The sequence below is a fragment of the Phyllostomus discolor genome, chromosome 8 (genome assembly GCF_004126475.2).
Source record: "Phyllostomus discolor isolate MPI-MPIP mPhyDis1 chromosome 8, mPhyDis1.pri.v3, whole genome shotgun sequence".
In the NCBI taxonomy this organism is placed as follows: Eukaryota; Metazoa; Chordata; class Mammalia; order Chiroptera; family Phyllostomidae; genus Phyllostomus; species Phyllostomus discolor.
In genome coordinates, this window is record NC_040910.2 from 49,936,869 (window position 1) to 49,962,613 (window position 25,745).

Sequence of the window (25,745 nt, forward strand, 5' to 3'; positions counted from 1 at the left end):
CAGATTGAGGGCAAGTGTGCCCAAGTGTAGGAGGAGTCAGAAATGGGGCTGCAGAAGAAGATTGGCGCGGGGGATTTAAACATGGACACGGCAGCCATTGAGAGAGAAACCACGCGGCCTTGACGGAGTGGAGACTCCTGCAGCCCTGAGAGAGGGAGAACCACGCGGCAGCCTTGGAGGAGAGAACCATGCAGTTTTGGCAGAGTGGGGACTCTCCCTTCCTGCAGCCCTGAGAGAGAGAGGACCACATGCCTGGCAGAATGGGGACCCCCACAGCTTTAGAAGGGGGGACCACCACCTGGTTTTAGCAGAGATCCTGGTGACTCAGCCAAGGGTGCCGGGAATCCAGGGAGGTCTCCCAGGCGAGATGGAGTTCTAACTGGGAAGAACCAGAAGACTACCTAAGTCATGGACTTCTATTTCCTTTCCTGAGATACAGTACTCTGGACTGGGCAAAGGGGGAAGGAAGGAAGGACTGTGTGTTTGTGGGTGTTTTTAGGGACTTTAGGATTTTTTTTGATAAAGACATTAGGTCACTACTTTAAGTTAATATAGCATTAAATAAACATTTTCTTTCCTTTTCACGAATCTCTGGCATTGAGAGACGTCTTTCCTAGGGCAGCAGACATAACGGACCGGGGCCTTCTTTTAATAATAGTATATCCTCCCAGGCCCCCCCTTGTGTGTTCTGTAACACCACCAGCAAAGTTTGCCACCTCCTTCACCATAGTCCCTTCGGTCACTCAACCCTCAAGCCTGGGCCGTCACTGCACACAGCCAGCTGTTTATTCTAGCTAGTTCTGACTCTTAGTTTTCAAATACATTCCACTTTGTTCTTCACACTGCTACTTCCACCCTAAAACAGTCCAATATATGGTTTTTGAATGATAGATGAGTGAATGAATAGAACAGGAAGATACTAAAAGAAACGATGGCACATAGCACCCTATTTTAATAATCAACAGGTTTTATGAAAACATTTTTAAAATTATATTTTATTGATTATGCTCTTACAGTTGTCTCAATTTTTGTGCCTTTGCCCCCCCCCCCAGCACCCCCCACTCCCTCAGGCTATCCCCACACCATTGTTCATGTCCATGGGTCATGCGTTTAAGTTCTTTGGCTGCTCCATTTCCTATACTGTACTTTACATCCCCATGGCTATTCTGTAACTACCTACTTGTACTTCATTGCTTTTGGTTTTCAAAGTGTGTTTTTAGACCTTGAGTTCATTCAATGTCATGAGGTGCCATTATACAGTGGACATCACTTGACCTTTTCTTGTAGGCGCTTGCCTCCCTCCCCCTCCGTCCCATTTCCTCTACTCCCTCCCTTACTGACTTCCCTTTTTCCTCATTTCCTCTCTCTCTAAATGGGTTGCTTTTCTCTCTGGAACCCTCTTCCTCTTCAGCTTCCCAAACCCCGGCAACGGTCCCTCCCTCCCTCCCAGCACGCTGGTCAGCTCCTCGCAGCTGACACGCAGGCTCAGTCCCGCCCACGCGGACGCCGAGTCACGAGGAAGCCAGCGGAGAGCCGCGAAGGGGGCGGGGCGAGGTCTGGGCAAAGCAGCGCGCAGGGGCGGAGCCGGCTGCGCGGGCTGCCCCAGCTATATCTACGCCTGCGCAGCGTTGCTGCGGGGCCAGTCGGGACAGAGGAGACAAGATGGCGCTTCGGGCGATGCGGGGGATTGTAAACGGGGCGGCACCCGAGCTACCCGTGCCCACCAGTGGGCCAGTGGTGGGATCTCGGGAGCAGGCGCTGGCAGTGAGCCGGAACTACCTCTCCCAGCCTCGCCTCAGTGAGTATCAGAGGGCAAGATGGATCTTGTCTTGGCTCTTTAGCCCAGCCCCTTGCTCATACTCACCTGCTTAGCCAGTGGCTTGGGGGTGGGGGATGAATTATTTATTTTTGTCTTTCGCATCCTCCCGTACCCTCAACCATGGGTGAGAAGATTAGAGTGTACCTTATATTTTCGTGAGAGAAAGAGCACCAGCGGGAACTTTCCTCGGGTTGGTGGGCTCCTGCCCTCTCCAACTTCCCTCGGCTGGAGCATTCTCAGGCACTAGCTTCCTGTCCCTCCCTCGGGAAGGCCGCTTCTTGTCACTCCAGTCTTCATCTTCGCCTGACCTCATTTGGATATTTAGTGGTCGAGGGAACGGCCCCTCCCTATCTGCTCTCACTAGCTTGGACCTCAGGGCCGCTCTTGCCGCGGGCGAAGGTGTAAGTGCCGTCGCTGACGTTGTCTGGCCTTTCGGGGATGGAGGTCGGCCGGTAGGCAGAGGGAGACGTTGGTTGGAGGGGATGTTCCACAGCGGGACACCTAGGTATCACGGAACGCTAGAGCTGAAAAGTACCCCGCAGGTTATCTAGTCTAATCCTCTCATTTTACAGTGAGGAGCCTAAGGTTGCTGGAGGGACAGCACTTGCCAGGCTTTAGACACCTCCTTATTGGCCGAGCAGGAACTAAAATTCCAGGTCTCTTAATTCTTGCCGGGCTTTTTTCTACCATTGCCTGTTCATTTACTGACCAGTTAACCTAACTTGGTTGAGTGCAAGGCTGTCTTGGGGAAACCAAGGATCTTTGCTCACATAGCATGATTTATGCAAATCCATATGCATAGGAATATTTAAGTGTTGTGACTATAAAAAGGCCTTAAAAAACCAGGTTTAAGTGAACTGCTCAAGAAATGGCTCTTTATTACGAAACAGTACAGTTGTGTAGCATCAGACCTCTTCACAGCTTTCTTAGGAACTGGGGATGAGCCCTGGAAGTAGACTTAAAACTTGGGAAAGCACCTGATGTTTCTTTCCCCAGGTGGCAGGACTATATTTGCACTGGTTAGTTGCCAGAGTGCCTCTTTGTGGGTGGCTCATTGGTTAAAAAGAATTTCAGATGAAGGGTTTCTCTCCTGTCTGACTAATCCCATCCTGATCTGTTACTGGGTCATGTGACAGCACTGCAGGGCAGGAGAGGAAAACACATTTGGTTCCACTGTTTGTCGAGATGTGCTTTTTACCCTGGGAATTATCTGAATTAGAGAATGTTTATTGGAGGTTTATTGGGAATGTTTATAAGCTGATAGGAATGTTTCAGGATATTGACAGACGTTGCATTTTATGTTGACTTTATCAGTAAATTTATACCCAACAATTATGAATTCGCTTGTGAATTGCATTTGTGTGCTTTGCTTTGGGTAGACAGACATTAGTGGTGTTCGTAAGAAAAGATTATAAGGGTACAGTAGTTAGTTTTCAATAATTATTCATTCAATGTCAATTCAGAGAGTATCAACTGAAATAACATTTTTTAGAGGGTTCTCCATGATTAAGGTTGTAAACCCTTAAGAGGGGTGAGTATGGTATCTGTGCCTAGCCAGTGACTAAAGAACTTCCCTAGATGAGATTCCTTCTGACAGAATCATTGCAACATAATGCTTAAAACTGAACCTTTAGAGGTCAGGAATCCTTTCTGTATACTCAGCGCCTCCCACATTGCTTGACACACAGAAGTACTGTGTCTTAGAATTTATTGTATAACTTACATTTAAACCCCTTGTTCTGATAGTTTAGTGGATAGATTCTTAACGTGAATGGAATCAGAGTAGGGAGTTGGCGTACTTGACTGAGTTGAGTTCCCCTTTGTTGAGTTACTCTGAAAGGCATAAATGATGTCATACTTAGGCTAACAGCTAACTGCATTTGTGGAATGTCACTTTTTTTCCTGTATTGCCAAATTCTTGATTCTAGTTAATAGTGTTAATTGCTTGTGAATAAATATTGATTAACCTTTTAATTTTTCTAATTAAAGATTGATGATACCATCTCAGGCAGTAATGTTACAGTTATTTAATGTGTGCTGTTCCAATGAAGGAACAGAGTAATATTGGCAGTTCACTGTACAGATTGGATCCTGTTTTAAAACAACTTCAGGATTATGGGGCTGTTAAGAACTGGAAAATGGGATGTGCAGGCTTAATATAATCTTGAGCACTTTAATTGAATTCCTAAAGTCACAAGGAAAGGAAACTTGATTTTCTTTTAAACTTTGAGCAAGGTTCAATAATATACATAGAGCTTCAGATACTATACGTTTTGAATTAGATAATCTCCATCATTCAGACCCTAGGTTAAGTAACCTTTTGTTTCTTACATTATAAAGCAGAGCTAGCCCCAGAAAAGTCAAATAAAGGGATCATTGGCCTGTCTGTTCCTAGAACCTCTCCCTCGGTGCCCACTGCCCTTGGTGCCCACTGCTCAGGGTGTGGGTATCTACTCTTGCACAATGGAAGATGATTGCTCTGGGTTTTTGTTTTGTTAATGAGGCAGAGACTGAAGGACTAGATCTCTTGTGCAATGGCTGCCAAATTTTTCTCTTAAAAAATTTCACAATCATTAAGTGGCGTTAGCAGTGTTGAACAATCTTATATCCTGCAGGAGGAACAGGATGTCATCTGACAAGATATATGCTTCTTAAAAACCTTTGTAGATTTTGGTTTTAAATGTTACTCCATAAATATGTATTGTCTGCTTGGTAGTTCAGAATCAAAGATGTGCCTCGTTGGTTGTAGAATGTGTTTGGCATATAATGTAAATGTGCGTCTGCTGTGTTGTCACAAGTTCTGATCATCCCCTGAAGATCCAAGTTCTTATTCATTTGGAACATTTTAAGAGAAGAGTGGTCATTATTTCAGCAAGTAGAAGTGTTCATATAATCTGTGAATGGTTTTTTTTAGCTTTCTGAAGAGTAGCTTAATGCCTTTGGCAGCCTTACTCTAAACTGTTATCTCTGCTTTGGGCTGTTAATGGTAATGGTGAGGAAGGCTGGATAAATATCCTGAGAGATAAAAGGTGGTGTTTGATAACATTTTTTCTGGTAGTTTTTTCTTTGCAAATAGTTTTATTATTATGCAAAAGAGCTATAATTTGTATATAAACTGTTTTTGGTATATATTCGTAGTCCCAAGTGCTTGGAACTGTGTCATCCCCATATTTCTTAATTATAGTGGAGACTGGGTTCAGAAATATTAAAGGATCATAGGATACCAACTTGAGAATTAGGGAAAAGCAACCCAAAAAACAAAACTACTTCTCATCCTATCTTTCCTGTTTAGTAACAGATTTCTCAGAGCCTTGGAACCTTAGTTTAAGTGCAGAATGGATGTATCAGCCTTGCCTACCTACTAGCATCATGGGGAACTGAAATAAAATAATCTCTCTAAAGATGCTCTGCAAAAGTGTGGTGCACTCTCCAAATTTTTGTTTGGTGATGTTTTTTATTTAGTTTGAGTTACAACACTTAATAGGTTAGTTTGTGTATGTCAGTTTAATTTAAGCCAAGCACGTTGCTTAACCTCTGATTTGTATCTGAAGTAGTCTCCTCCTGTTTTTCATGTTTGCCTCCAATGAGGCAAAACTGCTGAAGCATTTCCATTAGCGTCTTTCCTCTATTTAAACTCTCCAGCTGCTATACTCCATTGAAGAAAGATAGTTTTGTAGTAATGACAAAAATGTGGACACAAAGGGAATCATTGTTCTGTGCATTAAATAGTCAAAGTAACTTATTTTTTTTGTAGCTAAACATGCAGACTCATTGGCATTATTTTGAGTGGCATAGCTATGGGCAATTATGAGTGGGTCAGACTACAAAGTGACTAGTGCAGTGTTAGCGTTTGAGCAGTGGTGCAGAGTTAAGGAACTAGCGGCTCTGGAGCCCGACTTTGTAAGTGCAGGTCCTTGGGCACGTTACTGAATTTCTGAGAATCAGTTTCTCTTCTAAAACTTGGGGTGATATTAGTTAACTCACAGACCTGTTATGGATATCAAATAAGTATTCCTGACACGTGCCTATGAAATGTGTATTGATAGTATTGATATTAATGAATTCAAATGGTTACTTACTGGCTTTTTCAGAGGCTACAGCATAGGGAGTAATCAATAATATTGTGCCAGGTTGGTACTGGAGATATGGGAGGAGCACTTTGCAAGGTACATGATTGTCTGTTGTCTAACCACTGTGCTGTATACCTGAGACTAATACAAAATAATGTTGAATGTAAACTGTAATTGAGAAATATACATTAAAATTTTTTTAAAGGCTACATATATTATTGCAAATGTAGAGACTGCTTTTGATGCAGTAGAACCTTGTTTTATGTAGAAGTCCGCTTTATTCACTGTTTCCAGGAGAAGCAATGACTAGCGTTTCTTTTTCTCGGTCATGCTTTTGCTCATGACTGGCAAAACTTCGTAATTTTGAATGTGCTGGATTTAAGCATGAGATGCTGAAACATTTTTGTAGAGATTAGACGTACGGAGATCTTTTCTAAAAAGTAAGGAGGCTTTCAGAACCTGAAGGATTTTATCAATGTTACTTTGCCTGTAATTCGTCCCTCCTTCCATTCCCAACTGTAGAGGTAAAAATTTTGAAAAGGTTTTTGTTTCTGTATTTTTAAGCACTGGGTTCTAAGAAAACTTGTTTCTAATGTAGCTCACTTTGCATTTTCACATAGCAATTTTAGAAAGTCAGTGTTAGAATATTTGGACCTTTAAAATGAGAACAATGAATCATTTTTAGAGGTAGGAATTATTTCTAAGAATATTAGGTTATTTTCAAACAATGGAGTGGATTTTCATAAAAGTTGCAGAAAACATGACAATTGGGGTCTTTCTAATAATTTTTGAGGAATGGCTCATTCTTTATTTACCATCCATTCAAGCAACTTAACTTTTTAAGTTTGTGACTTGCCCTTTGTCTATAGTTATAAACAGAAGTCATTGGGGGGCCTCTGATAAGATAGTTACAAAGACAGAGGTCCTGCAGTACGTGTTTGTCGGGGTTTGAATGTGTGGAATCCAGGGGCCCTGACAGTGCTCGCCTACTCTGTCCCCATGCTCCTACCAGGGCGCTGCTTCTGGGCTGCGGGAGTTGTGTCTCTGAGTTCTGGAACCCCTGGAGCGGAGAGGCTGGTCTCTAAATGGTTTCCTCATTCCTGGGAGTCTGTGTCCGTGCCAGCAATCTCTGCCCCAGCCTCCGTGAGAAATCAAGCAAGTGAGAAGTTCTCAGTTGGTTGACAGCTAGCTTCTTAGAAATTATTTTAGGCCTGTAGTAAGCTTTTTTTATACACCCATTTTATTTTTTAACTGTTCTGATTATGAAGTTTAGTTAATTCCGATATTATAATTACTCTCATGAGTGTTCTGTTTTTTCCCTAGTTACCATTGTACTTGACAAATGGTGTGAGGTGTGATGTGGTTGAAGGACAGCTAACCTGGGGGTTAGCTGCCTTACAGACGGACAGCAGTGCATTCCTAGGCCGTAATTTTCAGGGGAAATAGGAGTCTCCGAGCTCACAGTAACATTTGACTTTCATTTTTCCTTAAAGGATACTTATCTCGTTTGACCCTCTGACCTTTCATTTCCTTGCCTACTCCCTCCTTCATAAAGCAATTTTCCCAGTTTTTAAGATGCCTTGTAATGATAACCTTTACCTTAACAGACTGCATTTTCTCAGATTTCCTTTGTGAGTGTTGTCAGTTCTGCTAAAGTTAAGTATTCCCTTCCCTTTCCTCATCTACTTAGGTAAGTGCCACCTCCTCTATAAAGCTTTTCTGTTCTCTTCAAGGTGAGAAGGACTGCTAGGTTCCTCCTTTGCTCCCACGCCCTCCACACAGCTGTTAGAACCCATAACTACCCCTTCTCCACATTAAACTGTGAGCTCTGAGGGAAATCTGTTCCTCTGCACCTTTTTTTATCTTTGTATCCTGGCTCCTTAAAACATCATGACTTACTTAAAACATCATAGTAAGGGTTCAGATGGTTTTGGCTGCGTGTGGGTAGATGAAAAGCTGTTCAGGCACAGCCATATCTAATACATTCAACAAAAAGTGTGGTAACTGTTCGAGTGCTCCATATTGTAACAGGGTGAGAAAGTGGGGAGAGGTTTCTGTGTGACCCCAGGGAGATATTTGAGGCTATTGTCCTGTTCGACTAAAGCTGACTCTTCTGTTTTTTCCAGCGTACAGGACAGTGTCTGGGGTCAATGGTCCACTCGTGATCTTAGATCATGTTAAGGTAAGACACCGCCATTGTCGTTTAGCGATTTATGAAGTTAAAAATGGGGCATTAAATCCTCTTCACGTATACTTTAAATTTTACGTCAGGATTTTTCAGCTGTCTCTTGGTCTGGATGTCAGTGCTCTATAGGAAACAAGTTTTAGATCAAAAGTCAGAAGACTGGATTCCGGTACTGGATCTACTGTGGATCTGTTAGTGACCTAGGGTCCGTTGTTGGCAGAATTAAAAAAATTGTCACTCCTACCTCACATGTCTGTTGGGGAAAAAACCATAATATTTATGAGTATATTTTATAACCTGTAGAACGTTATGTAGATAGATGGTGTGCATGTGACATGGTACATGATTCTTATAGATACAGATATGTGGCTCTTTCATAGAGCGCCATGTGTTATAATTACTTGTTACATTTTTTTGTCTTCTTGACTAAAATTTTAAGGTCTATGAATGAATAAACAATGCTACTTTTTATCTTTGAGGGCTTGACACTGGTATTCAAATATTGAATAAATAAATACAGATTATCTCAATAGAAACTAAACCCCTAAAGCAAAGTATAGTTTTTACTTTTCCAGTTTGTTTTATTTTAGTTACATGTTGTTGTAGCCACACATGTATGTGATAATTATAAACACATTAGTGTTACCTTAGTCTAGAGGCATAGAATATAGTCTGTAGTTGAATATCCTGGGCGAAGTCTGCCAGAGTTCTGTGATAAATATCTCTGGAGAAAATAATTTCTCTAATATGCTCTCCAGAACAGTAATTCTACGTCGATTGTTGTGGTGGATTAGGGCGAAAGGCACACAGTTACTTGTTTGTTGAGGAAAGTAATGGTAGAAGTGTGTTGGCATGTGACCTCTTTGGAAGCAGAAAATAAATGGAAAAACATCTCTTAAAAGAAAGGGCAAAGTACATTGTCTCTTCAGTTTAATACTGTCTCACTGAGGTAGTGTTTTTGGGCATAACAAGGTATTTATACAAATGAATCTCGAGGTTCACAGCAAGTGTACCTCCCAGCCACAGTTTCATACTAGTCTGCAGTTTGATTCACAGCCACAGTGTGTAGCATTCCAGTTGTACAAGGGTTAGGCAGATGCCCAGAAATGCTTTGTGAAAGAGCCATCACTTCTATTTTTTGAGAAAATATAGGAAGCTTTATTTGTGTCTTTATTTTTTTCTTCTATATTCTTTAATAGATACAATTTTGGGCTCATTATTAAGATGTGAAACTTTTATATTAATAAATATATTATTGAAAAGTTTGAAAATATTCATTCCTCAGCACTATGTGAAGTGCTGAACTCAGCCCAGAAAACATGGTGTGAACAGTGGGTATGGCCTCTCCCCCAGTGAGTACAGCGCAGTGGGGAAGCAGGTATAACACGGGCACAGACGTGTCTAATTACTTAGTGCTATCAGGGGTAAGTAAGTGCAGGGCACTGTAAGAGTCGATAATAGGAAGGACTTAGAAAACATCTTTGCGGAAGTAATTTTAAGAGAGCTAAGAAAGTTTCATTGAATATTTGGGGTATATAGCTCCAGCTGAGAAAGAGCTGGTAAATTTTGTGGAGTTTTAAAAATGGCTTTATACCACCAGATTTAGAGCGATTGCTTTGTTTTCAGTTCTCGGCTTTTGTTTTTAACTTAAAGCATACACATAGGACGAAGGAGCAGATACCCTCACACGAATCGCATCACAATAGGGGAAAACGGAGACTGCTGCCCATTGCATCTCAGTGAAGTGAGCACACCTTTGATTCCCATGCTAGACAAAGGGTAGTACAGGAAAAGAAGATTATAGCTATTTTCACTTATAAACACAGGTTTCAAAATTCTTAATAAAATGTACTCGTGTATTGGATATTAGCAAAAATATGCAAAAAATAAGCACAATTATGACAAATTAGAGTTTATACCAGTAATGATACAAAGTATTTTCTAATACTTGATATTAGAAAATGTATCAGTGTAATTCAGCTCATTCATAGATTAAACTAGAAAAAGCTTATGCTTTTCTCAGTAAATACAGAAAAAGTAGCTGATAGAATTACTTACTTTAAAAAAATCTTGGAAATAAGGACTTGATCAAATTTTTAACCTCTTAAGGGATACCCACCACAGCCTCCAGCAAATAGCGCCCTTAAGGAGAGACTGTGAAACATTTCCATTTACGTCAGGAGCAAGGCGAGGAGTCCTGTTGTCCCCACCACTCCCCATCCTCATGCTCAGAGCCCAGCTGACCTTGGGGAGAAGAAGTTAGGGAGTCAGGGGATCAGGAAGAAAAAGGCACAGCTAGTCATCTTTTCTTGGTGATGTTAACCAAACGGAACACTCAAATCATTCAGTGGACAAACTGTTGGAAACAAGGTGTGAAGCAGAGTTGCTGGATGCATGATCAGTCTACAGAAATCAGTAGTAGTCTGTGTGCCAGCTTAACTAATTAGAATGATCAGTACCTATTTATAGAAAACTATAAAACTTTGTTTAAAGACATAAAACTTAAGTGTAGATTCCGTGTTCGTGAACAACCGACTAGAAAGGTGTTGGTTCTCCCCAGGTTACAACATTGGAGGTAGAGTGACGAGGAGTGAAGATCTGGGGCAGGAGTAAGCAGGGGTGTCGGCAGGGGAAACGAGGCGCGTTCTTCACACGTGAGAACTGGGCGTGGTACCTGGTAAAGGCCACCCTGCAAGTCAGTGGGGCACATTTTGTGCTGCTCAGTAAATATTATTAGGGCATTTGGCTTCCTGTATTAAAAAGAATAAGAATGAGAAAAGTAAAATTACTTACCAAAAGTAAATCCAGGTGGATTAAATACCTGAACATAAAAAACCTATTTTAGAAGATAGTAAAAATGACCATTTTAATGACTTCAGTTTAGAAAGTGTTTCTCAACAGGACACAAAAGGCACAAATCATAAAGGACAACAAGTTATTTTATAACATAAAAAGTTTTAAAACTTCAAGTGATAAGATCCCATAAACAAATTTAAAAGACAAGAAACAGACTAAAAGCAGATATTTGCAAAAAAATTAGTATCTAGAACCTACAAAACTCCTAAAAATAAAGAGCAGATTGCATTGAAAAGTGAGAAGATATGAATGAGCCAGTCATAGGGGATGAAGTCTGAGTTGCCAGTGAGCGTGAAAAGATGCCCAGTGTTAGCAGAATTGAAAATACAAAGTGGAGAGGTGTTATTTTTTACGTTATCAAATGGTAAAAATTAATGCTTAATAATAGTTATATAAGCTGACAGAGATGTAGGGAAAAGATACTTTTGTACACTGGGAGGGAGACTGTGGATCAGTTGTTCGTTTGGAGAGGAGTGTGGCAGGAAGCGGGCACAGCCCGTGAGGAGCACATGTGGAAGCGTCCCCTGCAGCGTGTTTGCAGCAGTGCAGATTTGGGGCGGCCTTGAACCCCGTCAGCAGAACAACTGAATAAAGGGTGGTGTCATTTGATTTTATTTTCACTACAATCTGTTCTAACATTAATTTTAAGATGCCCATATATTCACATGTTAGCATGTCCAAAATCAAGTTACCATCAGTTGTCTGTCATAGTGTAATTGGCAGATGCTTGCCTTCACGTCACACAAAATAGCGGTGCATCTTCTCATAGATTATGTTGATGAAATAAGGTAAATATTACATGACCAATTCAAAACATAAGGTCAGAGGAAATAAAAAATTGCAGGATATTTTTAGTGTGTTGCCATTTATATAAATAAAACCACACAATATTTTTTGAAACATGCATTTAAAATGTTAAGAATGGATTAAAGGAATACATATCTGGTTAGGAGATTTAGACTGTGGGGGGATATTTGTTTATTATGATAGTCATTTTATTATCTAGTTGCATTCTGTCCTCCTGCCCCTCAAATACACAGGCGATCACACACAGCCCTGGTCACACACACACAGCAGACTGCAGTTCTGAGTAGGGGGAACATGGTTGTTTCTGAGTTCTGTACCTTTCTGTAGTCTCAAAACTTTATACACAGAAGGAAAAATTTTAATTACTGCATTCTCATGGATTTAAGACCCTTCTCTCTGTACCTTATGCTGGTTTGCCAGGGTATGTACCAGCGATGAGCATTTGAAGGACTTGAACTACTTGAGGATGTTGTAAACTCGAGGGTGTACCTTTGTGAGTGAGGGATGTGGTGGGATCACATATGTATACACACTGTGCTCAAGATAGAGTGTGTGGAGTGTTTGGGGAAGTTTCTAACCCTAACTCTTAACTGTAACCTCTAATCCTATAGTTAAGTTACTGATTTTTTAATTTTTTCCTAGTTTCCCAGATACGCTGAGATTGTTCACTTGACATTACCAGATGGCACAAGGAGAAGTGGGCAGGTTCTAGAAGTTAGTGGTTCCAAAGCAGTGGTTCAGGTAAGTATTATTTTCAAAACCTGGCCAGCTATACTTTTTCCTAATCACAGAAATACAAGGAATGTCACGTGTTCTTTCTCCTCATCATTGAATAAGTGTATCTTTAGAGATTGATTACTGGCTAGGGGGAGAATTATTTCTGCATGTTTTTGTGCCAAGTGTCAGCCACTTATCTGCACTGGAGCCCAATAGCTCCACCGGCAAGGTGGCTTTATTTATTTTTTAAATGGCTAAGATGAAGCAGATAATCATGTAGAAGGAGAGGTGAAAAGCAGAATTTATAGCTTATGGGATGAAACCAAAATGAGATCTGAGTGAGCTTCTTTAAATTATGTCCTCTAATCCTAACTTTTGATGTCACCAATTATGGGAAATGCCAGATTTCTCAAATAACACATTCCCCCAAAAAGTAATCTAGAGCAAGTGTCAGCAACATTTCTGTAAAGGGCTTTGTGGAGCCACCTAGGGTCTCTGATACATATTTTTTTCCTTTCTTTTTTTTTAAATTAATTCTTTAAAAATATAAAAAACATTTTTAGCTTGCTTGTAGAATTTGATGTCCTACAGACATGACCCTTGTGAAGAAGTTGTGTTCATGATATTAAAAATGGTGTGCATTCATGTACAATACTTGACGTTATAAGGGCTGACAAAATTTAAATGCTTATGATTTAAATTTCTTTTACCCTTCTGATTACTTCTCTTTCTTGGTAGGTATTTGAAGGAACTTCAGGTATTGATGCCAAGAAAACATCTTGTGAGTTTACTGGGGATATTCTCCGAACACCAGTGTCTGAGGATATGCTTGGTAAATTAATGTTATTACTCATTCTGGGCAGAGATCTGTTTGCTTTTCAACATGTTCCCATAAAGTCTTCTCAAAAATGATGAATGTTGGTGTCCTTGTCCATGCGGTACTGTCTCACTGTTTTACAGGTCGGGTATTCAATGGATCAGGAAAACCTATCGACAGAGGCCCGGCTGTCCTGGCTGAAGACTTTCTTGACATCATGGGTGAGGACAGTCAGTGGATTTCTGTGTTTGGGGGAAATGGCCTTCATCCATCTAGCTTACATCTCTGCCACATAGAGAGTGATTTTTGTGATGCTTTAAGCTAATAACCAACATGTTCTGTAATTAATTATTTTATTATTTAATAACTTTATTTTTCCTAGAGATCATCTGAAGATTTTGTATGAAATGTTTAAAGATACTCTGGTTTCTCTTCAGAGCATATAAATCTTTCGCCTTTTAAAATATTTTAAGATATTACTAGGGTATTCCTGAAACATAAGTAGTAAAGCCATGGCTTTGAACAAGGTCTGTTCTCTTATTTACTGCACCTTTATCCACTTTAGGTCCTTGAGTTCTGCTACCATATATTTCTTGGGTCTATGCAAGATGAGTGGAAAAAATTATTTAACCACTTTCAGAAATAACTATTTTAAGAGTAGAAAGAAATGCTTTATATGGTTTTAATCTTCATGTATAGACATGTGAAAATTTTCCCTTTTTGAACTGCATCAGGCCAGCCAATCAATCCTCAGTGTCGAATCTACCCAGAGGAGATGATTCAGACAGGCATTTCGGCCATCGATGGCATGAACAGCATTGCTCGGGGGCAGAAAATCCCTATCTTCTCTGCGGCTGGCTTACCACACAATGAGGTGAGGGCTAGGAGCTGTTTGATGTACAGTTTAATGAGGGAGAATTTCTGAATGCTTCACATTAATGGGAAACCGAAGAGTTTTCGGCACTAATCCCCACTGGTACTGTTTATACAATCCATTACATTGAACCTTTATCCATGTATGATTGCTGTCTCCTCAGTTACTCTTAGGAATCTTTCCAAAAAGTATAAAGTAGTTTTGTTGGGTAAAGTCCTTTAAACTTTCCCAATTTCATCTCTAGGTATAATTTCAAAAAGTTTAGGATGAAAGTTATTTTGTTCTAGATTTGTTATTTTAGAGATCAACCCAGTGCTTTTGTACTCCTCATCAGATTGCAGCTCAGATCTGCCGCCAGGCTGGTTTGGTAAAGAAATCCAAAGATGTAGTGGACTACAGTGAGGAAAATTTTGCAATTGTGTTTGCTGCTATGGGTGTAAGTAAAATTATTTTCTGGTTTACTATCAAATATAAAGTTGATTGCTTATGTTATTACAACAGGGTAGAAAATTACTCATGTATCATTGAATTTATGTCCCTATAGAGAAGTTGCAACTTGGCATTTTGGACAAACTAAGGATTAAAATTTGGCACTTGACTATAAAATGTAAGAATAATTCTCTTTGTGCCCAAGGCAGGCTGTTTACACTGTTGGCTTCTGTGAGAATTTTTTGAGGACTTGAAACTTTAAACAAAAGAACAGTGGAGATCTGTAGCTTGGCCTTCATCAGAAACACATGTTGAGGGTTTTCTTCTGCTAGTGCTGATGAAGTCATTACTATTTAGGTAAACATGGAAACTGCCCGGTTCTTCAAATCCGACTTTGAAGAAAATGGCTCCATGGACAACGTCTGCCTCTTTTTGAACTTGGCTAATGACCCTACGTAAGTAAAGAGAGCTATTTCTTTCTGCTCACCCAGGCTTCAGGTCAAAAATGTGGCTAAGAATAGGGAGGTAAAATGTTATAATAATGACAGCAACCTGGGCATAAGAATGAGATAACTCTTTAAATTCCAGTTCTACTTCTTGGTAGTTACTTGGCTCTGAGCAAATCACTTAAGCTCCAAAGCTCAGTTTTCTCTTCCAGAAAGAGTGACAAGCAGCGTTTGACTCACAGGCTTTTGTGCCTGTTCACTGAGATACTGCATCGAAGTTACCTAGCGCACTGTCCGCGCTGTACCGCATGGTGCGCACTGTCTCTGCTCAGTGGTCCTCGCCTCTTACCTGAGCAGTCGGGCCCCTGTTCTTTGTTTTCCTCTTCTCTGTTGTGAGAGCCGTGTAGTTCTGAGAATTTATTTATAAAATAATTTAACTTTGTAGAAGTAAGTTTTATTATGTAAATACCTAAAATAACTGCCTATTTAAGAACTTTTAAAGTAATAATTGCTTTACCCTCCTCAGTTTACTTAAAGCTTTTAGAGGGAGACTGTACTATTATTTCTAGAATCTCATTTTCTTTTGTTTTTGGCCTGTTTGAGTGACTTGGGACTTAATGTTCCGTTTCAGTATTGAACGAATCATCACTCCTCGCTTGGCTCTCACCACAGCTGAATTTCTGGCCTATCAGTGTGAGAAACACGTGTTGGTTATCCTGACAGACATGAGTTCTTATGCTGAAGCACTTCGAGAGGTAACTTTTCCCTTCATTGAAATGGCTTGATTTTCAGGGTAATCTTGTCTCTTTGTAAGTTTTTACTTTCTTTAATCATGTTTTTAAAACTTCGTTGCTCTTATATTAGTAGAATACCATAATTAATCAGAAAGGAAAATCCAACTTGTTTTCTGTCACTTGAGTTGAAGTGATTAGGAAGAGATTTCAGCTATTGTCCTGTTTATCATACTGTCACTGTCTCCACGGATTAAGACTTCACTCTAAAATAGAGTGAATGATAACTGTTGCAAGCTACTTACTCAGTTACTCTCCCAGAAAGTTTTATCTCTGTCCAGACTGTCAATTTTTAACCCTTTACCGAATTTTGTTTTTAATGATGTCAGTAAAAATAGAGGCCGTATTGTGGCAGCTCCCTTCCCAGCGCCTTTTCCTTCGGAAAACTCAGTGTTTACGTAGGAACAGTATTAAGATTCTAGAGTTATCACCCAGAAGTTTAGGGTGTTTTTTTCTAATGCAAGTGACTGAAATTTTGAGTAGGTTACTCTTTTAAGCATATAAGAAGGAAAAAGACTTCTGAAGAGACAGGCTGTGCAGCTTCTTAAAATTCTCTGAGACACACACCTCACCCTGCTGCTGAGCGGGTCAGTGGAGGACATCCCCCCCCACCCCGCATCACAGTCCAGTACTTTTCTAAAATCAGCAAAAATGAGTTATTGGAGAAGTGAAATAAAAAAATACATACTTTTTATTAGCCTCAACAGATGTGAAATTGTTAGGGTGCCATTAACGTTTTCTAAATGCAGATTTTGTTTCCTGTATTTCCGCATCGCACATTGATAAAGCTGGTGTGCAGAGTGTGCTTCGAGTGACACTGCTGTAGCACACTCGAGAGGTGCCCAAGTAGCACGCATGCCTGGCCTTCATGCTTTTGGGTGTTTAGTGGCTATAGATTGATGGGTACACCCACATTCTAGTCCGCATGTCTCTGAGAGAAAGACTCTTTATTCCTATTCATGTTCTGTGCAGCGAGTAGACTCCTGGCTCTGTGCTTTTGAGAAATTATTTTTTTGACCTTTGGTTATAATTAGGATATTGACATTAACAACATTACCGTCCTCATAGGGTTGTTGTGAGGATTAAGTGATGAATGTAAAGTACATCAAATGCCTCCTGGTATGGATTTCCTTCCCTTCTGACATTTTCAGGTTTAGCTTACATAAACATGGCAAGATCCATGGCATGAAATAAATCTTGTGAACTAAGAAGTTCTCATAGTTTTAAAATTAACTTCCTTTGATTTATAAAATTGCAAGCACATTTTCTTCTAGCAGGCTATTTGAAGATTTACATTATGGCAACATGATTTTAGCAAAAAGGAAAAAAAAACAGACTTCCAATCCCCAATTGTCAGCATTTTCGTTGCAGGGTAATTTGAATTTGTATTGCTAGATTTTTGTAAATGAAGTCTTAGAGACAATATTTAAATGAAAAAGATAATATTCCAACTTTGTAATTTGGCGTGTTCAAACAAACAAAGCTTTCCTTTCCATGTTCTGGTGTGTGATCTTTCCCTCCTGGGCTTACTGTCAGGTTTCAGCTGCCAGGGAGGAGGTTCCTGGTCGACGAGGTTTCCCAGGTTACATGTACACAGATTTAGCCACAATATACGAACGCGCTGGTCGAGTGGAAGGTAGAAACGGCTCTATTACTCAAATCCCTATTCTCACCATGCCCAATGATGGTAAGTGTTTGTTTTTGGATGATGGGAGCCCTACTTCTTGTAGGGACTTTGATTCCAAGAGAGAAGACTGTCTACCTTTTTGAGTTGAAACTCTTATGAGAGTTTATCCTTTAAGACTTCACTTTAGTGAAATGTACCCAAATAAAAGTTTTCATTTGAAAACTGCTCATAATTATCAATATCCTTTTGTGGAAGAAAAAAACAATTTATAATTTGAATTTTAAATTTTCATTTACTTGGTACTGTTGAGTGCCTGTTGTTTGCAGGACACTGGTCTAGATAATGAGGAATTTTTAAAAAATGTATGGTTTCTACCTAATGTAAGTTTCTCAGTCTAATTGGATATTTTTTACATATGTGCACAAAAAATATAAAGTAGCATAACTGTCACGTGAAAATCACAAACAGTAAGTGTCATAAGACATTAGAGACAGCCCCGGCTGGTGTGGCCCAGTGGATTGAGTGCCGGCCTGCCAACCAAAGGGTCACTGGTTTGATTCCGATTCCCAGTCAGGGCACATGCCTGGGTTGCCAGCCAAAGTCCCCAGTAGGGGGCAAATGAGAGGCAACCACACATTAATATGTCTTTCATCTTTCTCCCTCCCTTCCCCTTTCTCTAAAAATAAATCTTTAAAAAAAGGCTTTGGAGACAGATGATCCCCAACGGCTGGTTAAAAATGGCTGTCTTTGTGTGCGTGAAAGCCCACAGCACAACTCCTATCTGCACGTGGCTCCTGGAGCAAAGCCATCGACCTTTTAGTCCTTATCTTGGATTTTATAAAGCACTTTTATGAGATATTTTCCAGAAACAGGAATAACTCACTCTATTTGAGGACCGTTCTGAGTACTTTATAAATATTGACTCATTTGTTCCCCGTAGTGACTTTGAGACAGAGTCGCTAACCTGAGGCACAGGGAGGTAAGTATCTGTCAAGGTCAGGAAGTGAGAGCTTTAGAACGCAGGCCGTCTGAGTTCATCATTCACACCACCTGGTACACTATACTGCTTCTGACATGAAAGTCATCTGTTCAAGAAAATAACTACAAAGTTACTTCATGTAATTTAGCAGACTCAGAAATGTCTCCATTCGTGTGACCTTTTTGGTGCTGCACATCATGGTGCTTTACTTGTCTAGCAGCTCTGTGGTTTCCATGTTGAAATAGTTATGATCCAGGAGTATTCTTAGTATACATCCATTGGCAAATCTCTGCAAGGGAACTTTGTATTTAAGGTGGAATTTTAAAAAATCTTTTTGGAAGAGGTCACATAACTAGGAGAAATAGTACTTTAAAAATGTATTTATTTTTAGAGTGAGGGGAAGGGAGGGACAAAGAGAGGGAGAAAAACACCAATGTGTGGTTGCCTCTTGAGCACCCCCTACTGGGGACCTGGCCCGCAACCCAGGCGTGTGCCCTGACTGGGAATCACACTGGTGACCCTTTGGTTGGTGGGCTGGTACTCAATCCACTGCGCCACACCAGCCAGGACAGATACAGTCCTTTTTATACTGCAGCTAATTTACCCTATGTGCCAACACATGTCTATGCTGCAACCAAATAAAACTGTCTAATATAATAACTTCTAGCCACATTCTGTAGTTTAAATTTTAAAGTTAACTAAAATTAGATAAATTTGAAAAACCATAAAGTTTTTCAGTTATGTTAGCCACATTTTTGTTGTGCTCAGTAGCCACATTTGGCTAGTTGCTACCATATCATACAGCATAAGTATAGTACTTTTCCATTGTCAGAGGAAATGATTTATATAGGGCCATTTTAGGTAATGCTGTAGGTGATGCAGATGGATGTCCTCTGGGCTTGTTTACATGAGGTGGGCAACTTTAACTAATGTCAGATGTCTTCTCTGGTAGATATCACTCACCCCATCCCTGACTTGACTGGATATATCACAGAGGGGCAGATCTATGTGGACAGGCAGCTGCACAACAGACAGGTACTGGCCATGTGAGCAGTGCTAGAAAGCTCACAAGTCTACTCTTCTGTGACTTTGATTTTGCTCTTAGGAATTTTTTTTTTTAAATATCAACTTAAATTGATTTTGATATGGCTGTAAACTTGTCGTTTCTATATACCGCAGATCCTTGAATAATGTTGTTTAATTCAATGTCATTTTGTTCTAAAGCTGATGAAATGCAATAAGAAGTTAACTCTTGTTTATATCAGTTAGCCTGTGATAAAAATGGTTTTGTTATGTGCCGTTTCTCCAGAAGTCGCAGAACCAATCAATGATAGTAATTGAGGACATAACTACAAAATCCTGCTATGGATAAGAGTGCTAGCATAAAGAATTAAAGTTCTACTTTTCTTTATTGTGCCTTAACATGGAGTCACTTGTTTTAAAGAACTTTTCTGGGTATTCTATTCCATAGTGGTGTAGTCTATAGTCTACCAATCTTGGTAGTAATACAAAAACAATTTTTTCCTGTTTTATTTTTTTATTGAGGAATAACTGATCTATTAGTTTCAAGTGTACAACATAATGATTCAGTATTTGTATACAGTGCAAAATGATTACCACATAAGTCCAGTTAACATCGATCACCATAGTTAAAATTCTTTTCCTTGTGATGAGAATTGTGAAGGCCACTCTCCTGGGTGCTGTGTGCTGTGCAGTACAGTTCTGTTGACATGGTTACCGTGCTGCACACCACGTCCCCCGGCTTATGCGTTTTAGAGCTGGAAATTGGTGCCTTTCGACCCTCTTTACCCACCCCACTCTGTGCCTCAGGGAGCCAGCCACCAGTCTAGTCTGTTCTCTCTATCCATGAGCTCTGGGGTATTTTTGTTTGTTTGTTTTTAGATTCCAAATACAAGTGAGGTCATAAGGTATCTATCTTTTTCTGTTTGACTGTTTCACTTAGCATAATGCCCTCAAGGTCCACCCATGTTGTTGAAAATGACACAATTTCATTCTTTTTTTATGGCTGAATAATCAAAGACAGACTTTTCTGGTTCTGTAATAGATCACCCTTTAGGTGGAATTATTGTTAATCTTTTTATTTTGTATGTGATTTTGAGTCAGTTCAGAAGATCAGTTAGATTTGATACTGTAGGCAGATATTGAGAATTCAGTTTTTCAATATAATCTTATACTGAGTATAGGTTTCACTTTTTGGATTTCTCAAAAGAAATACTGTGGCATGAAGTATTTTGTACCAGTCAGTCATGTTCAAACTAATCTAGGAAACAGTGCAGCGGTTTAATGTAATTTTAGGGATAGTAATAAGTTTCAAAATGCTTCTTTTCTACCAGTAAAGCTTGAATTTTGTACTTAAATACAGTATTTTCCCCTTCCATTCTGCCCAAGATTTACCCACCTATTAATGTGCTGCCCTCATTGTCACGGTTAATGAAGTCTGCTATTGGGGAAGGTATGACCAGAAAGGATCACGCCGATGTCTCCAACCAGCTGGTACGTATATCTTCTTAAGGGTGGCCTTTAAAGAAGTACATACCTTTGGTCCGTTCTTTCTGCTGCCTTACACCTCTTACCTTTCTCAGATCACTTTTCTTTTTCCTCTCCACATACAATTTTAGTAGAGAGTTCATGTGAAATATAAAAAGTCATTAGGCCCTGGTGGTGTGGCTCAGTGGATTGAGTGCAGGCCTGTGAACCAAACGGTTGCTAGTTTGATTCCCAGTCAGGGCACATGCCTGGGTTGCAGGCCAGGTCCCCAGCGGGGGGCATGTGAGAGGCAACCACACATACCTTAATGACAGTTACAGGGCATTCCTGAAAGGGTGCTCTAACATTTCTTGCTTAACATATTAAGCAGTCTCTGGAACTCTAAGGGATGCTGCTTTATGTATTCTGTGGATTCCTTGGTTTCCATAGTCTCATGAGACTGTACAGGAGGCACAAATAAAGAAAAATACTTTAAACTTGGAAGTAGAAATGGTACACCTGATATCACAAATATTTTTCTTGAATAGAACTTCTGGATGGAGTACTCAGTGGTATGAGTTCTGATTTTCAAATGCTCTAGAAAATGTAAGCTCATTGACACGTTAAGGAAGTGTATTTTTGTAGTAATGTTTATTGCATACCTAAAGACTCCTTTCTGAGTGAGACTGCTTTGTAATAAAGTCCTTCTGATATTTTCATGAGTTTTATTTATGTGAGTTGTGTCTGTCCATAACATGACTTTCCTTCTGTGGTCTCTTCTGAAGATAGCTAAAGCTACACATGTGTGGCCTTGGTCACTGTGAACATTGGTAAAATCTCCCTTCTGTCCTGTGAACCTTGTCCCTGTAGTACGCATGCTATGCTATCGGAAAGGACGTGCAGGCCATGAAAGCCGTGGTTGGAGAAGAAGCCCTCACCTCAGATGACCTTCTTTACTTGGAGTTTCTGCAGAAGTTTGAGAGGAACTTTATTGCTCAGGGTAAGATGCCTTTTTTCTCACAAACTTCAACGGCTTCATATGTAGCTCTGAAGCCCCCTTCCCTAATTTGAGAGATTTCACATTGGTCCCTGTATAGTTTTTCTTCTGATAGGAGAAGAGGGTCTGGTACTTAGCACTCTGGCTACTCCCCCTCTGCCTTCCACCCGATACCCAGTGATGTAGCTCCCATTTAACTGTCCCTTCCTTACAGTTGCTTCCCTTGCCAGGGCTTCCTCCTCCCAGCCTCTCTGCAACCATCTCCTCTGGCTTTGGGGGTTTGGGACTTTTCTGACCCATCTGCCTTCATCTCCTTTTTTGATTTATCTTCCTGCTTCTTTACTGTTTGTGGTCCCAGAGGCTTAGTTGCTTGTTCTTTTTGTGCTTTCTTGTCCCCAAGCTTTGGCTTTTCCCCCGTGCTGTTGCCTGAATTGCTGTGTACGATCCTTTACCCTCTTTCCGAAGTTTTAATTCCACACCTTCACCTGAGCCCCCGTTGTTTGTGCCATCCCTGAGGCTCAGCATGGTCAGCACCCAAGTTTTTCCTAGCTGACCACCTGCGTAGCAATTCCCTTTCAGTTTCTGTTTACCTCTGGCATGACCATTGTCCTGGTTAGCTCCAGCTCAGTGACTAGGCATTGTTCTGAAGTTCCTGGTGATGCTGAAGCTTCTGATCGCTGGCCACTCTCTGAGTTAGGCCACACTTTGAGTCTCAAGACCTACTGAACGCCTTTGGTCTTGTCTTCCTTGGCCGTCAGGGCCAGCTTTTTCACCAGTCTCCCCTGTCCCTGTGTGCCATTGCCAGGGTAGCTTTTATTGATTGTCCCTCTACTAAAAAGTCCATAATGGTTTCCGCTTCATTGTACCTACAGGGTTTCCAAGCTGTTTTGCTTGGTTTCTCCCCTGCCACTCCTGCTAATGCTGGTGGTAGCACTCTTCCTGAGCTCAGTGGTGCTGAGACCAGGTGTGTTTGTTTTGGAACAATGTAGGAAGCTGCACACTTAGGGTTTTTGCACTTTTCTAGTTATGTGACACATTTTTTATTAACATTAAAATTCCCCAGTATACAAGTGTGTGTGTTTTTAAAGTAAAATTGAAATTCCCCAGTGTACAAGTGTGTGTATGTTTTATTTTTAAAGTAAAATTGAAGTTCTTCTGGTAGAGAAAAGAATCTAGAACTTCAGCCACTCTGATTTCTTGGTTAAGAAATGAGATTTGTTTACATGATAAGGATGGTTTATGCTATATGAGAAAAAGAATAACTTTGAAAACCACCGACCTGTGCATGTGCTCAGGTGGCCTTTCAGGCTTTCTACGCATGTGTAGTCTGCTGCTGGGAAACACTTTCTCTCACTGCCCTCTGGACACAACACTGGGTTGGGTTCCACTGCCCAAGGTATTTAGATGCTACCCAGCTGTCGGAGAAGCCCCCTCCTCCACTGCACACACTAGACTGCCTGCCTGCTGCCTCTAACCACGGGCCTCTCCCTTTTCTCTGCTTCGAGATGGTGCTTGTGGTCTGGGCCCTCATGTGCATGTTCAGTCCCATCCAGTCTAGGGAGGCCTCATGCTCCGTCCCTCTTTTTCATACTCCGTGCTCACTGGGCTGGTCGTATAGCAGGGTGTACCCTGAATGACACTGGTGAGTTGGAAGTCATTTGACTGTATTCATCCAATCTCAATTTCTTTACAAGGTCCTTACGAAAACCGCACCATCTTTGAGACTTTGGACATTGGCTGGCAGCTGCTCCGAATTTTCCCCAAAGAAATGCTGAAGAGAATCCCTCAGAGCACCCTGAGCGAATTCTACCCGCGGGACTCCACAAAGCACTAGCTGCCACTCGTCGCTGGCTCAATACCCTTGTGACATACTGGTTCTGCTGTCCGTACCCTTTCTCGCCCCCCCATTGCCACCTTTGTGTTAGAGTTTACCATGTTACCCTGTAATTAAGAACAGAATAGGTGACATCCTGTGCCAGTGTTGCCATGTCTTAAACTGCTAACAGACTTTAAAATATCCCCTGTTCAGAAATCCTGGATTTTCCATGCTTTGTTTAAAGTAGCAGCAGGGATGGAGGTGAGGTTTCCTTACTGACGTGTGTATTTGTACATAGTGGGTAGCCAGTTGCCTGATGGTGTCCTCAGTATTTGGATGTTTAGACCTTCCCCCCCCACCAGCTCAAGAATATTGCTATTGAAGTAACAATGCTCTCATCTTCAAATCGGGCAGGGGCAGGGCAGAAGGAAGCCTCTTCGTGGAAGAGCCCCGAGCCCTCTCTCCCGAGCATCACCTTCGAGTTGTCAGCGTGCCGCTGGGTCTGTGCTGCTGCTCTGGCAGCTGGCCTGTGCTGTCCCTCTGCTCCTCCCTTTCATGAGTAGAGCAGAAAAGGAGCCCCTCGTCCTCTTCAGGACGCACAGGTTGGGCCCCCCTGTGTGACTGTCTGCCCTCCCTCTGAGGAACGCAGTCACCGGCTTTCGCACAGCTGGCGTTGATCTGATAGTGGTGGGACGCCTTGTCTTGATCCCCACTGAGCTTTCATGCAAAGGGATCCTAATGAAAATGACTAGTGCATTGTTGCTTGGAAAGAGTTGGAGGTACAATAAAGAAGAGGGGGAACCTATACCCGTTCTATGCTTGGACACACTAGCAGTGGTGTAATTTTGTAAAGTGTTCGCCAGGTGCTGAAGGCAAGGCGGCAGGAGAAAGCTCTGCTGTGCATGGATATTTTAAACTCTGTTAGGGAGCAGCCTCTGGAAAACCTTGTATTTGGTCCTGCTCTCTGGCCTATCTCTGCCCCTTCAGGGTCATCTTGTGGCACAAGTGATAGTGTTTAAAAGCTTTAGCCTTCTAATTCCTGCTCCTTCCAGCTCTGAGCCCTGAGCTGTCTTCTCTGCACTCCACTGTGTCTCCTGCGTGCTCCGTGTTCTTTGTTACTTGGGCTCAATGGCGACTTCTCTGTGCATTCCATCCTTCAAGTTGTGTAAAGTTCTTCACTTTTTTCTCCGAGGGTGTTGGGGGGTTGGGGGGAGTCAGCATGATTATATTTTAATGTAGGAAATGTGACATCTGGATAAAAGTAAAAATAAATATTAAATTAATGGAAGTGATCTAAAGTGATTCTGTGTCTTCTAATCAGAAAAACAGCAGCAACAAGCAAGTGTATACAGTGGCACACCTCTTAGATTCCTGGTTTAGAGCATCACAAGCAGTGTTGTGAGCCAGCCCTTTGGGTTAGAAGGAGCATGGCCAGGTTCTGTGCCCTCTGGTTGTCAGGCTGCCCTTCTCAGGCTCTTTGTGGCACCTCTTCCAACAACTCTGCAGTCTGATCCCGTGCTGAAAGTCGCTGCGGGGTCTGTATCGTTCTTTGTTTCAGACATTTTCAGGACCTCTAGGCCCATCTGCCACAATGAGAGTGGGCATAGATAGAAAATGAAATACAGATTGAAGCAAGCCAAAACTCACTTCAAATAAAGTTTTAAGTAGCCCTGGCTGGTGTGGGAGCATCATCCCCTAAACCGAAAGGTTGCAGGTTCGATTCCCGATCAAGGCATGTACCTAGGGTGTAAGTGGGTTTGGTCCCTGGTCAGGGTGTGTGTGAGAGGCAGCCAGTCACTGTTTCTCACATTGATGTTTCTCTCTCTCCCTCTCCTTCCCTCACTCTAAAATCAGTAAGCATGTCCTAGTGTGAGGATAAAAATAAATTTAAATAGATGTCCAGTATGTCAGAAACACACTGGTTAAAGCAGCAGGATGTGGTGGCATGGGGGCATCCTGTTTCCAACAGGGAGCGTGTAGGAGATGCAGAGGAAGGGTCCAGTCACGGCAGGAGCTGGGGAGGCCTGT

General features: G+C 41.3%; 1 protein-coding gene across 1 annotated transcript; it reads left to right on the forward strand.

Moving 5' to 3' along the window:
• Positions 1 to 1,597: 1,597 nt before the first annotated feature.
• Positions 1,598 to 24,901, forward strand: ATP6V1B2 (ATPase H+ transporting V1 subunit B2). Its single transcript, XM_028519918.2, has 14 exons — positions 1,598 to 1,798; positions 8,016 to 8,071; positions 12,380 to 12,478; positions 13,193 to 13,286; positions 13,415 to 13,492; positions 14,006 to 14,145; positions 14,480 to 14,581; positions 14,932 to 15,029; positions 15,652 to 15,775; positions 17,348 to 17,498; positions 19,370 to 19,452; positions 20,827 to 20,931; positions 21,775 to 21,904; positions 23,596 to 24,901. The coding sequence occupies exons 1-14, from the start codon at positions 1,663 to 1,665 to the stop codon at positions 23,733 to 23,735; spliced, it is 1,536 nt and encodes a 511-aa protein (XP_028375719.1). The 5' UTR covers positions 1,598 to 1,662; the 3' UTR covers positions 23,736 to 24,901.
• Positions 24,902 to 25,745: the final 844 nt, after the last annotated feature.